Source organism: Mus pahari, chromosome 3 (assembly GCF_900095145.1).
Source record: "Mus pahari chromosome 3, PAHARI_EIJ_v1.1, whole genome shotgun sequence".
NCBI lineage: Eukaryota > Metazoa > Chordata > Mammalia > Rodentia > Muridae > Mus > Mus pahari.
Genome location: NC_034592.1, coordinates 14,531,155 through 14,546,494, shown reverse-complemented (window position 1 = coordinate 14,546,494; position 15,340 = coordinate 14,531,155). Strand labels below are relative to the sequence as shown.

Below are 15,340 nucleotides of genomic sequence, written 5' to 3'. Positions count from 1 at the left end.
CACCACTGGTCCTGGGCTGTATGCCTGTCCGGCTGTGCACGTCAGTCCTGGGCTGTATACCTGTCCAGCTGTGCACCACTGGTCCTGGGCTGTATACCTGTCCAGCTGTGCACACTGGCCCTGGGCTGTATGCCTGTCCGGCTGTGCACCACCGGTCCTGGGCTGTATGCCTGTCCGGCTGTGCTCTGTGTTGCTGCCTCAGGTTACTTAGTCCCTCCAAGGGCCTCAGTTTCTTCATCTCTATCTTGAAACATGCACAGATGACCCTTTGAGGTCACAGACTCCAGTCTGTCATGACAGAGGCCTGCTCTGTGCTGGCAGTGACATCATTGTCCTCTGAGGTGAATTAGTTTGTAGCCTTAAACAAATGGGCTCATGCCAAGCCAAGGACTGTAATTTACCTGTAAGTGTATAGCTGCATGTTTTATTGCATTGTAAAACAATGTTGCAGCTTTTGGTGCTTCCTGTAAGCATTATGGGTAATTCTTTTTTTTTTTTTTTTAAGATTTATTTATTGTTATATCTAAGTACACTGTAGCTGTCTTAAGACGAATGGGAAGAGGGTGTCAGAGCTTATTACAGATGGTTGTAAGCCACCATGTGGTTGCTGGGATTTGAACTCAGGACCTGTGGAAGAACAGTCAGTGCTCTTAACCTCTTGAGCCATCTTTCCAGCCCCCATGGGTAATTCTTAAGGTATATAAGTGAAGGTGGTTCGGAGCTCTTCTGTGCCCTGGGAGGAGTTGAGGCGACAGGGTTGGCAGTGACCTGGGAGGGTGATCATGTTTCTTTCAAAGTTCCAAGCCTGGGCTACTCTGTGCAGTGGCCCTCCCTCTGCTCGACACTGTCAGAGAGTTTGAAATCTGTCTTCGGAGTTTTCAGGTTCAGTGCTGCTCATGAGGCCTGTGTGCGCAGGACCCCATGCTCGGAGCCTAGGGTCATCTGGGCATGTTTAGGATGGTCTATGTTCGCCCCAGCTTCTTTCCCAGAGGGGTTAGCTTTAAAGCTGACTCTACAGAAAGGGCCCAGTGGGATGGAGGGACGAAAAGTCAGGCACAGTGCAGCATACCTGTAAGGCTATTACTTCAAAGCTGAGATGGGAGAATCAGGAGCTCAAGGTCAGCCTGGGTCACAAGTGACTCTCAAACCACAACAGAATGTCTCCAGGCCCCTTAGAAAGCACGCCTGCTCACACGCCCCTAGGAAAAGTTGAGTCTGAGAAAAGCTGAAAGTTAAACCTCCTCCCATAGAGGTGGGGATGGCTCTCTCCTGCCTCAGGTCAACTTCAAAAACCCGCTGTTGGCTGAGGTGACCGGTAGACAGCAGGCTGTGGGCTAGAGGAGAGTGTAGGAGGCTCTTGTAGGGAGACCTGGACTCACACTATGAAGCTACTATGAAGTCCTGTCCTACAGTCCTGCCGCCTAAGGCTGGGACACAGGCTTCTTCCATGGGTGAAGGCCTTTTCCCTTTCTTGACTAAGCCACCTCGGCTGGCCCTCCAGCATTGCCCGCCCGTGTGTGGAGCTACTTCCCAAGTGTCCCTTGGTGTCTCACTCCTGCAAGATGGGCTTCTCCTTGGTGCTGAAGTTCACTTGCATCCTTTCTTGAGCTTCTTGGACCCAGCGTGCGTGGGGACTGACTAAACAGAGTTATGAAACCAGTGTTCATAGACTGTGTCTGCAGGTGATTCATGGCTATGTCAGAATGAGCCTGGAAGACCGGCTCTGAGAGGTTGGAGGGGCCCAGGGGCCCCTTCTATTGAAGGGCAGAGCCGAGGTGGGGCTCCATGCCTGAGTAATTGCCCTGCCATCCCAAGTGCTGCCTGGCAGAGTCTGCCTTGATGCTGGTGGAGGTGTCAGCACCTGCGCAGACCTGCGCCCTGCCCCTGAACACGCCCATCTAGGCCCAGAGGTCAGAGGCTTCCTACGGGAGGTAGTGCTTGGCGTGCCTCGGACTAGTAATTTGTTGTTGTTTTGAATGGAGTCACATCTTGTACTGACTTTGTAGCCCAGGCTGCCCTGGAACTTGCTGCAGCCCTCCTACCCCAGTCTCCCAAGGTCTTGAATCACAGGCGTGTGCCGCTGTGCCTGAATTGGGATTTTTTTTTTCTCTCAATGTGATTATTAGCATATATTAATTACACATAATAATGGATTTCACTGTGATACTTTCATACTCATGGATTTTGATCATATTCACGCCTCCCCCACTCCTGCTGACCCATCTCACAGCTACCCTACATCTAGTATCATATCTGTCTGTCTGTGTACATATAAGTATGTGTGTGCGTTCGGCTTTTGTACCATAGCGCACGTGTGGAGGTCCAAGGACAGTGTCACTCACGTGTCAGTCTCCACCTTCCACAGGGCTTTATTCTTTCTCTGCTGCTTTCATTGGGCACACTGGCCCGTGAGCTTCCAGGGCTGCTCCTGTCTGCACTGGGATTACAGATGTACCTGCTGCCTTACACAGCTTCTGGGAAGTTGGATTTTCTTTTTCTCTTTTTTCTTTTCTCTTTCTTTCCTTCCTTTCTTCTTTCCTCTTTCTTTCTTTCTTTCTTTCTTTCTTTCTTTCTTTCTTTCTTTCTTTCTTTCTTTCTTTCTTTCTTTCTTTCTTTCTTTCTTTCTTTCTTTCTTTCTTTCTTTCTTTCTTTTTCAGAGACAGGTTTTCTCTGTGTAGCCCTGGCTGTCCTGGAACTCACTCGGTAGACCCTACAGGAACCTGGTCACCTTACCTGTGGCTACACAAACAGAAGAAAACGTCTCCCCACAGATAACAGGTGTCCATCGGGATGCCTTCTGAGGAGTTTGAATTGTGTGCCAGGTCAGCCTCTGCTGAGTCTTGGACAGGGCCTGGAGAGACTCTGGGTCCCATTTATACCTTACCTGGGAAGTTAGAGCTGGTGTTCTGAGCCTGTGGTGACTTGTGAGTATAGCCCAGCCTCCTGCCCGGTGGTCTGACCAACTGCCCGTTTCCAGTGCCCGTGAAGAGGGCTACAGTTAGGTTGGGAACTAAGAAAAGTTTTCCTATTTCATTCTGGCCTGAGAGTAACTTGGTCCCCAGTTCCCCTCATTATGAGCCTTAGTATAGGGGGGAAATGCAGCGGACCTCAGCTGTTACTTCAGTGGCCTCCTAGGTCCCAGCACTGCAGAATCTCTATGGACGGTGGGGTCCTGATGCCTGCGGGGAGGCGCCGTGTTATGTCTCCTTCTCTAAGTCTTAAGATGTATGCAGCAGCAGGCAAGGCTCAGGATCTCACAGGACCAAGCCAGCCACAGCCTTTTTGTGCTGGCAGAGGCAGCCAGAATGGGAGTGTTAAAGCCAAGTGTGGACATTTTCCAGCTGGGAACAGAGAGCGTTGTCCTAATGGAGCCTTGCAAATCCAATGATGTCTTTTAGAAACCCTTCGAGATAAAGACTTGGCCTTCCTGATGTCATGTTGTGTTGGGCACCGATCTGGCACACAGCAACATATTAAGAGAAAACATTGAAAAATGAGTAGTCATCTCCGAGAAGCCACCCAAAGCCCTGCCATGCTAAAAAGGCTGTCTTTTCTAGATGTTTGTCCAGAGCACTGGGTGACCTTGACACTGAGTTTCCGTTGTTTTTCTACATGCCTGTCCTGGTAGATCGAGCTTCCTTAGGGTCATTTATAAGGAACAAAGCAGGCAGATTTCATGACCTGAGCCCAGCGTGGAGTGATAGATGGAAGAGCCAGGACCAGTGAGATGGCTCAGCCGGTGAAGGTGCTTGCTGCCAAGCCTGACGGCCTGAGTTCAGTTCCCGGGACCTATAAGGCAGAGAAAGAGAACTGACTTCTTCGCATTATCCTCTGGTTTTCACACTGTACCTTGGTACTTGTCCCCACCCATAGAGGGGGTGGGCAGGTAGTAATGGTTGCCCAGAATATGGATGTACAGTCCTTGTGTGAAGCATCCATTCGTGTCCCCCACATTGCTCCTGCAGAGTCCCATACCACCTCAGCCTCAGTCACACAGATGGGGGCTCTGCCCTCCATTTTGCAGTTGGTTAACAGAGCTTCAGGAGGGGAAGTGCCTTGCTGGAGGCCACACAGCCCGCACCATGTGACAAAGGAGGAACTGAAATGCTGGGCCATCTGTCAGGGGCCTAGGATGTCCCTATGGGACTAGCCTCGTGACCCAGTGCTACCTACCTTGTCTGTCAGTCTGTCTGTATCTGTCCATCTATGGATATTTCTAGGCACCTCTGCTTGGAAGGGAGTCCCCGAAAAGAGGCAGTTGCTTTGTGTGTGTGTGTGTGTGTGTGTGTGTGTGTGTGTGTTGGGGGGACAGAGCCCCAGCAGACTGGAAGCCAGGTGGGTCTGGTCAGATGATTCCCTGCTCCTACCTGCAGTCAGAGTGATTCCTCCCTCAGAGAGTGATTAAAAGTGTCTAGGTGTCTTGCCTGTCTGTATGTCCCTGCACGCAGACCATCCAGGCCACAGCAGCCATTCTTTGCTGCCAGTGCCCTGAGATGAACTATAGTCTGGTGTGGGCTGAGGTCACAGAAAAACGTCCCCTTTGGTTTCCTAGTAACAAGTTCATGGTGGCTCGTCACAGGCTTGCCTGCCAGCCTCATGCCTGAGGCTGCGTTCACACTGTGTGCCAAGCCTGTCAGCTTGATCTTTATGTCCTCTGTAAGCACCCAGTGCCCAAGGCAGAAGGCAGTTGCTCATTTCTTCCTGTTTTGCAGAGTGAGTGAGCTGGGCAGCTGCCTCCTTGGAAAGCAGGGTTACCAGAGTCAGCCACCGTGCGGGCTAGTGAGTGAGCTGTGGGCCACAGAGGAGAGCTCCGTCTGGTGGAAGGGGTCATTGCTGGGGTGCAGTGTCTGTCTCTCAGTGCAGCGGCTTCAGGAAGCTGCAGGAGGGAGAGGGAGAGACTAGAGCAGAGGGGCTGGGGCAGGTGGGGCAGGTGGGGCAAGGGCCCTTCACGCCATGTGACCCAGCAGTGTCTGATTGTCATAGTCCTGCCACTGTGTGGGGTTGCCACTACACACACACACACACACACACACACACACACACACACACACATTCTTGTGCATTCTCATGGCAGCAGGACCACGAGGGGTACAGCCCCTAGGCTTCCATGGCCTAGCCTTTGTCCTCATTTTAATTTGGTGTCACAAGGCATGTGAAAAGCCCTGGGGTTTGTCCCAGCTTTTTCTCTGTGTGGATGCCTAATACACGAATGAGCACATCAACCTTGGCTGCATTCCTTGGGCACCATTTTGTTTGTTTGTTTGTTTGTTTTCTTTTGAAAGAGGCTCTGTCAGTGGCCTTGAGTTCTCCCATTAAGTCAGCTTGGTTGGCCAGCAAGTCCCAGACACCTCCCTTTCTCCACCTCCCCAGACCTGACATCACAAGCACTAGGGGATGCTGGGGATGCCATCATGCAACCTGAGCTTGTCACCTCACAAAGTGACACCAAAGTGTCACCTGAGCATTGTCCCCTGCCATGCTCCCACCTTGAAGCCATCTCTATCCTAAGGATCAGCAAGGGTTTGGGTGCAGTACTGATCTTAGGATGAATATGTGTCAACCCAAAATTATCTGATTGTTGTTTGTTTATGTTGAGCACTGAAATTATTGTATGGTTTTTACTTTACTATGTTTGATTTTACTTTTAGTTTTATTTTCTTTTTAAAAGAGCTCTTCTTTGTTTTCTTCATTTCTCTGGTACTTTGGAGTATACGTGTGTGAAATTTCAGTTCATGCATGAAACTGTTTGTTGACCTGAATTAATTAAGTAATGGGCAGAGAGTGCATCGTACAAATGCAGATGGCATTGGTGTGGGGAGTCTGCTCAGGGGCTTCCTTGTGGCTCTGTGTGTCAGCCCAGGATACAAACAGGAATCAGATTGGCCGCTTCTGGGCAGGAGGCTTTGCGGAGTAGAGATGGGGGGGGGGGTCTGCAACTTTGAGGCTCTGTCACCCTAGGTTAAGGCACTAGAACAGCTTTACACACACACACACACACACACACACACACACACACACACACACACACACACACCCTTTCTGCTTCTGGCTGACCATGCTTGACCTGAGTGTGTTTAAGAGAGACGGTGGGACGTGGTATGGGAAACACTGTCTAGCCAGGATGGATATCCCTGCTCACCATTGATTTGGGGGGAAGGCAAGATCAGAATACAACAGCAAATAATGTGTTGGCGATCATTCTAGGGGTGTCCCCAAATCTCTGAATGGTGTGATGTTGGGCTATCTGCTGGGGGCTATTCCCAGTTTTTCAGTACCATGCGATGCTAAGGTTTCCGCTGTAGGGTGTTCCCAGAGTCCCAGTACCATGTGATGCAGTGGTGTCTGTTAAGGGATGTTCCCAGTATCTTAGGCCCATGTGAATGGTGTTTCCAGCTGCCCAGACCTGTGGTCTTGTTTGTTCTGTAACCAGAGGGACCAACCTTAGTCTCCCCTTTCCTACCTGATGATTCAGGCTTTTCTGTATGATCTCATTGGAGGAAGGCCACTCAAATCACTGTATTGTCACACATAATGGTACCCTCTAAGCCTCCATTTATGCTGGTTGCTTGATATCTAAGGAGATCTGGCTCTCTTCAAGGACACAATGGTAGGGCCAGACTAACCTTTCTCCAGCCAGTAATGCCAGTGTAATCAGAGGCACTGGACAGCAGCCAAAAGCTGAGAGAAAGCGGAGGGAATATCCTCATAGGCATCTATCAGTGAGAGATTGTCTAGATCAGGTTTGCCCCTGGGCATATCTGTGAGGGATCATGTTCATTGAGATGGGAAAACCCAGTCCACGGTGGGTGGCTCCATTCCCTAGCAGGGGATCATGGGCTCCGTAAGAGTGGAGAAAGTGAGCTGAGCACCAGCATGCTATCACTCTAGCATGTACTTGTAATCCATCGCTCTCTAATGTGATCTACATGTGGTATGACGGGCTGCTTCAAGTTCCTGCTGCCTGACTTCCCTGCAAACACAGACTGTTGCCTGGAACTGTGTGAACCCCTTCTCTCTTAAATAGTTTGCCAGAGTATTTTGACACCAGCAGCAGAAGCAAAACTCAGACAGAAATTGGTACTGAGAAGTGGGGCTGTTGCTGTGGTGAACCTGATCATGTGGCTTTCAGGCCTTTAGAACTGTTTTGTGGTAGGAACATGGAAGACTGAAACTTTGGGCTAGGAAAACTATTGAATGCTAAGAGGCAGGGGTCTCAGTGAGTAGAAGTCCTGAGCCTACTACCCATATCCACGCTTGACCCTCACACATCTGTGTAGCAAGGGACCCGTGAGTTTCAGCGAAGCATGGAGGCAGCTAGAAGCTTATCTCTGTGGTGTTGTCAGCTCTGCCCTCTGCAGGACAGATTTCGAGTCCAGCTGGGGTGGGGTCACTCCGAGAATGAAGATGACGTCAGGAGAGGTTGCAGGATCCAGAGTCTTCATGCATATCAGTCAAAAAGTAGTCAGTTAACAAAATTAGGTGTCATAGCCTTTGGCGGAGTTTCAGGGGACACTGTGTGGGGATTAGTTCTTTCCTTCCACTGTGTGGAGAATAAGAATGGAACTCAGGTTGTCAGGTAAAGGTGGCAAACCCCCTTACCCAACAAGCTGTCTCTGTATTATAAAAGGAGAAAGCCGGGGTGGGGGACTTAGACTCCATCACAAACATTCCTGTAAATTGACGTGAAACAGCATTATTTGCACAGTGCACATGGGCAGCTGAGTGCCATGGCGGGGCAGAGCTGAGAGCTCTGGAAGGGACCCAGAGTTTTAGGGCAAGATGGAGGTTTGTTCAAGATGTTTAAGAAGCCGAACAGAAAGAAAGGAGCCTTGGACAGGTTACTCTGAGATGCACGGGTATCCTGTGGGATATTATGTACAGAACCAGTTCATCTGAATGGATCCGGCACCCCAGCCGAAGCACTGAAGCAAGATGTCAGGCGTCCTCTGTGGCTTAGAGGGAGCAGAGGTTTCTCAGGGAGGATAGAGGGTTTTTTCTATAGGATTATGAGTAGTGTTGGGATGGCACAGAAGGAAAACCGAGAAGTCAGGCTTTGTTCAGTTACGCATCAGTGCTCAGCAGGGGCTCGAGGTGGCTCGGAGCTTAAGAACATCTGCTGCTCTTGCACCTGAGCCATGTTCTCTCAGCTCCCGTGTAATGGCTCACAACCACCTGTAACTCTAATTCTTAGCGGATCTGATGCCCCGTTCTGCCCTCTGAGGGTACCAAGCATACATGTGGTACACAGACATATGGGCAAAATAACCATACACATGAAAAAAATGCTTATCAGGGCATATTAAAAAAATAAAACAAAACAAATAGCCAATCTAGAGATGGAGTGAGAGGTTGTCACCAAACATATTCCAAAGCGTTTACTTGCCATATATAGAAAGCTTAAAATTCAACAAGAGAAACATCCAAGATTTAGAAATAGCAGATTTGAATGTTCCTTCTGTACAGGAAGAAAGACCATCAATACATGACCAGTAGTCAGTAGGGAAATACAGAGTCAATGCTTGTCCACTTCAGCGGCTGAACTGCAGAGCATGGCCAACAGCTGCTCGAGGAGCTCTGAGGCACCGGAGCTTGCACGGGCTTCCAAGGGATGTGGATGCTGCAGCCATGGGGAAGAGCACTGGGCAAACAAAGGCTTTGGGCGGCAAGCCTGCCTTTCCCTACACCCAGCAGCTCCAGTGGGTGACTTTCAAAGATGTGAATGTGTGCGCTCTCTTGGGCTCGATTGCTCTGTCTCTCTCTCTGCGGGAGAAATGCTTACATAGCAATTTCTATTCACTATACCAACTCAACTGTGTGTGATCACATGTGTGCACTGCACACTTATACATGAGGAGACCTGGAAAACTCTGGGTTTGGGCATCTTTCCTTAGCTGCCGCCCTTTTTTTTTTTTTAGTGTATTTTTAGGATCTGTTTGTTTTTGTCTGTATGTGTGTTTTGTCTATATGTATATATGTATACCACACATGTAGAGCCCATGGAGGCCAGAGGAAGGCAGTGAATACCCTAGGACAGGAGTTATAGATGGTTTTAGCTGCTATATGGTTTCTGGGAACTGAACCCAGGTCCTCCGCAAAAGCAATCAGTGCTCTCACCACTGAGCTATCCCTCTAGCCCCAGATCTCTTCTGTTTTTAAGTATGTGTGGGGTAGTGGCATGTGCAATTGTGAGAGCAGAGTTCCACAGAGTTCAGAATAAAGCATTGGCTCCCCTGGAGCCACAAAACGTGGGTCTTCTGCAACAAGATGTTTACCTCTGAGCCCATCTCTCTAGCGTCCCCTGCTGGCCCACCAGGTTGGCCAGGCTGGCTGGCTAGGAAGCTGCAGGGGTCCGTTTCTCTGTGCCCCCATGGTGTTGGCATTACACTCTGTTATGCTTTTAAGTGGCTCAGTGCCCACAGAAAAGGAGATTGGATCACACAGTACTATTCGCTCAGTATTACGAAGGACCAGATGCAAGTCCTCATGGCTCGGAGATGAGATGCAGAGGTCAAGAAGCCAGATGCCAAAGGAAAGAGCTGTCTGTGCTGTTGACTTCGCTAAGGGGAAGGCGGTCTATTGGGGATCAGCCAGGAGAGAGGCTGAGGGTGGGCATAGAGAAGGGATTGGTGCGTCTGTGGTAAGGTGGAACAGGTTGGGACTGGAGTTGGACAGTCCCTTTGTCGGATTCAGTCATCTGAATTACAGTGTTAAGTTTAGAAATCTTCCTTACCAAACACACTACGACAACTCCATCTTGCGTGGTTTACGAGGCCAGTGGATGCGGGCATGGATAGCTGGTATGGAGAGTCAGCTGGGAGTGTGGGTGCTGAGGGGCCACCTTTGCCAGAACCCATAAGCTCATGGGAAATTTGACACTGTCTTTCCACAAGCCTCATCTGACTAGGAACTGTTGGGTCTTCCTCACAAACCCCACTGCTTGGATGGGCTGCGATGGGGCTGACCACCCCATCCCACCCCGCCCAAGGTTAGCATATGCCACCTGCTCTTTGTACATGTGTTCGTCTATCAGAAGCCTCAGAGCCCAGTATCATAGAGTATGTGGACGTGAATGCACGTTTCACTGTAAATCAGAGCAGAGGTCACAGTAGAACCGTGGCCTTCCAGCCATCCCACCTTCAACCGAGTTAGGAGCCAGGCCCTCCGTAGAGTAAACAATCATACCTCAAGAACTGGTTCCGGTAGGTCCAAGGTAGGGTCTGTGTACAGGTCTTTATTGGCAAGGAACTAAGCTAGGTGGGGCCCGAGTCCTGTGATTGTCTTGGGTATCCTCACAAGGTGCGATGAGAGAAAGGGGGGTTCTGATGTTGGCTGGTTTCCAGCCTGTAAGACCCCCATTCAGGCTCAACTTTTCACCTGTTTGGCCCCCTTCTCTGGCTTGTGGAACATGCAGCCATCAAAGCCCCCTGTCCGTCACTTCCTTCCCCCGGCCCGTTGGAGCGCAGCCGGCGTCTGTCTCTAGACAGGGACGTGTCTCATCTGCCCCGAGCAGTCTGCTTCCGAAGCCTCGAAGCATCTGTTTCCTTCGGTTCCACGTGGTCGGAATTCTAGACAGCCGCTGTGCCTCCAGCCTCGCTCTATTGCACGGCAGAAGTTTGGCCTACTAGTAGCTGCCAGAAAGGACCTTGAAGCTCTCACCTGGCCCAGGAGTCTGGAGAGTAGAGTGGCAGGGCCGGGCCCTTTGGCACAGAGCCCAGAAAGACCAGGGAAATGATTTGTGGTCCCTCTGGTGACAGTTTCCAGGAGACAGCCAGTCAGACCTGCCTAGGGTAGGTCAACTGGAAAGACCACAGGATGTTCTGAGATGAGCCTGACCTCTGAGTGTAAGCCCTGCATGGCAGGGGGCTGTGTATACCCCAGTATGTGTCCCCCAGTTATGATGCCCCAGTACAGGCAGGGAGAGGAGCCAGGAGGACTTGAGGCTCAGGCCAAGGGGAGTGTGTGTGTATGTATTTGCATGTATGGAGGCAAGCACAGCTGTATGTATTATTTAATGTGCAAAATGGCCACCTCTAGGGACTTTATGGACCTCTAAAAAGAACAAGTGACTTCTGAAAACTTAAGTTGGTAGGTCAGTGAGATGGCATAGAGGGTAAATGCTTGCATGCAAGCTTGGCACTTCAGTTAGATCTGTGGAGTCCAAGTAAATGTGGAAAGAGATAGTGGAGTCCACAACGTGATCTGACTGTCACATGCCCCATGGCACAGGGACCGCCCCACCACCATCTCCACATAAGCAATAATAAAACGAGCTTAATCTGAGCGTGGTGGCACATCCTCCTTATCCCATGACACAGGAGACTTGTGGGACAGGAAGAATGTCATAAGATTTAGGCTAGCCTGGGCTACAATGTGAGTTCTAAGCCAGCCTGGGCTACAAAGTTGAGACTGTCTTGAAACAAAGAGAAATTTGGTGTGGGTGGAAGGCTTCAGGGTAGATGGGCAGTTCTCTGTGTAACGGTTGTGGTTGATTGTTCTCTGACCAGCAGTTGTGGGGTACCCAGAGCACCACTCTTCCTACCGTGGCCTGTGGAGTCTCGCTGCACGGGGGTACCCATCTGCATCTCTGCATGGGGGCACCCATCTCCACAGCTGCCTCTTCTGAGGCAGTGGGCGTGGGATGGCAGCCGGACTTTGTGAGGAGACCCGCAGCATGGTGTGGAGAGTTCGGAGTGAAGGAGGAGGTTGCTGAAGTGTGGGGCAGCCTCATCATCAACCATAAAGCAGATGGAAGGTGTTCCGAGGACTGCAATATTCCCAGGTGTGCCTGGGTACCCCTGGACACGTTAGGCAGGGGTCTGAAGAGCAGTCATGCAAGGGGGTGCCTGAAGTGGTTTGAATCATAAATGTCCCTCGTAGTCTTAGGCGTTTAAATACTTGGTTCCCAGTTGCTGGCAGTGTTTGGGAGGTATGGCCCTGCTGGAGGAAGTATGTCACCGGAAGCAGGCTTTGAGTGAGAGAGAAAGAATGCACGCTCTTGCTCTCTGCTTCCTGCTGTGGTTAAGATGTCAACACTGGGACTCAGCAGTTAAGAGCACCGACTGCACTTCTGGAGATCCTGAGTTCAAATCCCAGCAACCACATGGTGGTTCACAATCATCTGTAATGAGATCTGATGCCCTCTTCTGGTGTGTCTGAAGACAGCTACAGTGTACTTATGTATAATAAATAAATCTTAAAAAAAAGTCAACACTGCACTGTGTGTGTGTGTGGGGCAGTTAGTGGATGCTGGTGTTTAGCTCATTTTCATCTTTGTCCTCAGTGCAGGGTCCTGGCTCACAGAATGGTGTGCCCACATTTAAGGTGGCTCTTTCCACCTGGGTTAGTGTGGAATCTAGAGACTCCCTCAGACGTGCTCAGAGGCTTGCCTCTGCAGTGACTGTCCTAGTCACTTTCTATTGCTGTGAATGGCCAATGCAACGTATAAAAGAAAGCATCTAATGGGGACTTGATTAGAGTTTCAGAGGGTGACTCCATGGCTGTCACAGTGGCAAGCACGGCAGCCAGCACGGTGCTGAGATTCATGTCTTATCCACAAGTTGGAGGTGGGAGTGGGGGGAGAGAAACTGAAAAACTGACGGGGTTTTGCTGACGCCTTTGAAACCGTAACGTCTACCCCCAGTAACATACCTCCTCTAGCAAGGCCACACCCCAGTCCTTCCCAAAACAGTTCCACCAACTAGTGATGGTCCCAAGTACTCAAGTAAGCCTTCTGATTGCATTCTCATTCAGAGCACACGGTGATTGTGGCACCTGCCAAGTAGGCAGTGTTAATTAATGGCCATAGGTAGCTTGGAGGAGCCTGAGGAGTTGTGAGCGGAACGGAAACTTTCCTTAGCTTTAAACTGGTCTCTGCTTCCCCAGGTGCTGGCCCGAGAAGGTCACCATGTAGTCCATGTCACTCTCCGTTCCTCCATTCTGCATGGTGTCCACAGTGTGTGAGAGACAGCCATATGTGGGTCCTGTACCCTCAACCTTCTTGATGGGGCCACAAGGACAATGGTGCACTTGGGGCTCCTGGGCATGGGCTGAGACAGGAGCTCTGTTCTGGGGTAGGAGCTGGGCATTTCTGCAGATCATGCACAGAGGATCCCAGTGACAGAAGTGTCTCTGGCTGGTGTGTCTCCAGCATTCGCTCCAGGCATCGCTGAGGAAGGGAAAAGGCTTTCAAAGATAGGCAGATCCTAATGGCAGCCTCTGCCCGGGCTGATTCAAACCACAGAGGAACTCCGCTGTGTAGACGGGGAGCCTGGGCCAAGGTGGGAGACATGGAATTGCTCTGCAGCCTCCTAGTCCAGGTGGCTGGACCTTCCTTCATGGCTCACCCACCTCTCCCTCTGCAGCGAGCATGACCTGGGTGAGGACATCTACGACTGTGTCCCGTGTGAAGATGAAGGAGATGACATTTATGAGGACATCATCAAGGTGGAGGTGCAGCAGCCCATGGTGAGCGCCCACCCTACCCCACCCCCACCCCCAGGTGGGCACCACCCTTGCTACAGGCAACAGATCTGAGTACAGACCCAGGTCCTTCTGGAACCTCAGCGGCAGAGGGGGGGGAGCAGAGGGGGGTGAAGGGCTCCCCTGCAGTGTCCTTGCAGTTCTGTTGAGACACTGTGAGGGGCCCTATGACTGTTGGCCTCCTCCAGCAGAGTGGCCACAAATGTTTTCTTAGAAGGTTCATAGTCCTGCCTATCCAGAGAGCTTTAAAATAGTAACTCTGTATTCAGTCTAACACAGTGCTACTAAGCACGCATTATTGTAACTCTTTGTGTGCAGAATGAGGAGACCGGTGTGGGCTCAGCCGGCCAGCTGCGAGCCTTTTATGTTGAAGGGTATTTATTTTCAAGCAGCCTTGGCTAATGATCTTTGTGCCAGTTCTGGCTTATTGCCAACAGCTGCTATATGGAAGGTGGGGGCCTGGGGGAGGATCCAGAGAGGGGGCCCTGGAAGGGCAGGCCACAGCTCCCATAGACCCCTGCACTCCCCCAAGGTGGGCACCTTGCCACTTGTCAGTTGTGGAGACTTTTGACATATGTGAGTTCCTGAAGAAGTGGGAAATTTATCAAAAGCCAATATTTCTGTCTCCCATCTGTGTGGGAGCCTCCAGCTGGTAGCAGAGAAATAAAAAGCTGAGAGAAGAATCCTAAAGAGCCTGGAGAGCCTTCCCCAGGCTGCTGGTATCCCGCTGTGTCCCTGGCGTGGGAGCAGAGATGGAAGGCTATACCGGGGTATTGTGGCTCCTCACACCACTCTCGCAACACTGTGCACATTTGTCCCCAGCGTCTAATGATTAGTCCTATCATGCTCAGGGTTCCAGAGCAGGTGGGGGGCTTCAGGAGTCAACTCTACTCCCCAGCCTTGCAGAAAGTCTGATCAGGGCTTCCCCAGAACTGACCCGCCGTGGCCTAGGAAGCCCCACCAGGTTGATTAAGGCCTCTAGGGGTAAATATCAGTATGTAGGCACGGTGGCTTGTGGCCATATCTGACGCGCCCACGCTCTCCTGAGACTCTGGTAGCTCTCCCAGGAGGTAGTCCCTGTCCCTGGTCCTGAAGAACCCCAGGACAGGAACATGTCCTAAAGGACAGCCAGTGTTCTAATATCCAGCACTGGTGTTGGGTCTCCTGAATTGCCTAGTCCACCCACAGAGGGGATGTAGACGTCTTGCTGTGGGGGGTCTCTGAGATAAAACAGAGGGTTTCCCCACTTCTCATCCTGTCTAAGAGTGAGGTAATTGGATCCACTTGTATGTAGTGAGGTAAAGGCAGGTTCTGCTTTCAGAGCCCAGGCATGGGAGGCTCTGCAAGGAGACTCTAGACCTTATGCTGTGTCCTGGTCCTTCCACAGAGGGTTCTGGGAAAGGCCGTGACATGGCTTTTGGGACTGGGGATGACAGTAGGGTGGGCTATCAGTGGTGACCCTTACTTCCCCAAGCGTGGCTTGAGGACAGTGGACACTGCTGACTGGTTCAATCTCGTTTGCTCCCCCATGCCTTCAGATCAGGTACATGCAGGTAAGTTGCAGGTAAGACAAGCTAGGTGGGCTCCTGCCAGCTGTCTTTCCACCCGTTGGCAAGGTGTCGGGGCCATAGAGAAAGTTAAGGACTATGTTCTCGGTGAGACGTGGTCAGGCAGATCCACCCCATGGGCTTCACCCCTACCATGCCCCGTGCTACCTCAGATATTGATGGACCTCACCAAGTCTATCATTCTGCAGAGTGATTGAGAGTGCTGTGGTGTGGCGCAGAAGGGGCTCTTAGGACCACAGGGGGAGGGTAGCTGGGTAGGCTAGGGGTAGGGTAGCTGGGTAGGCTAGGGGTAG

At 51.0% G+C, this 15,340-nt stretch overlaps 1 protein-coding gene across 6 annotated transcripts in view; it reads left to right on the top strand.

The window, feature by feature from the left end:
* Vav2 (vav guanine nucleotide exchange factor 2) overlaps window positions 1-15,340 on the top strand; it is a 175,292-nt gene that overhangs the window by 114,717 nt on the left and 45,235 nt on the right. For 3 of the 6 annotated variants that reach the window (XM_029536297.1, XM_029536299.1, XM_021192179.2), the window contains exons 5-6: window positions 13,362-13,464; window positions 15,018-15,032. In XM_029536297.1, the coding sequence (XP_029392157.1) occupies window positions 13,362-13,464; window positions 15,018-15,032 (118 nt within the window). The remainder of the gene's footprint in view (window positions 1-13,361; window positions 13,465-15,017; window positions 15,033-15,340) is intronic. The other 3 variants (XM_021192180.2, XM_021192178.2, XM_029536298.1) reach the window with 1 other exon arrangement.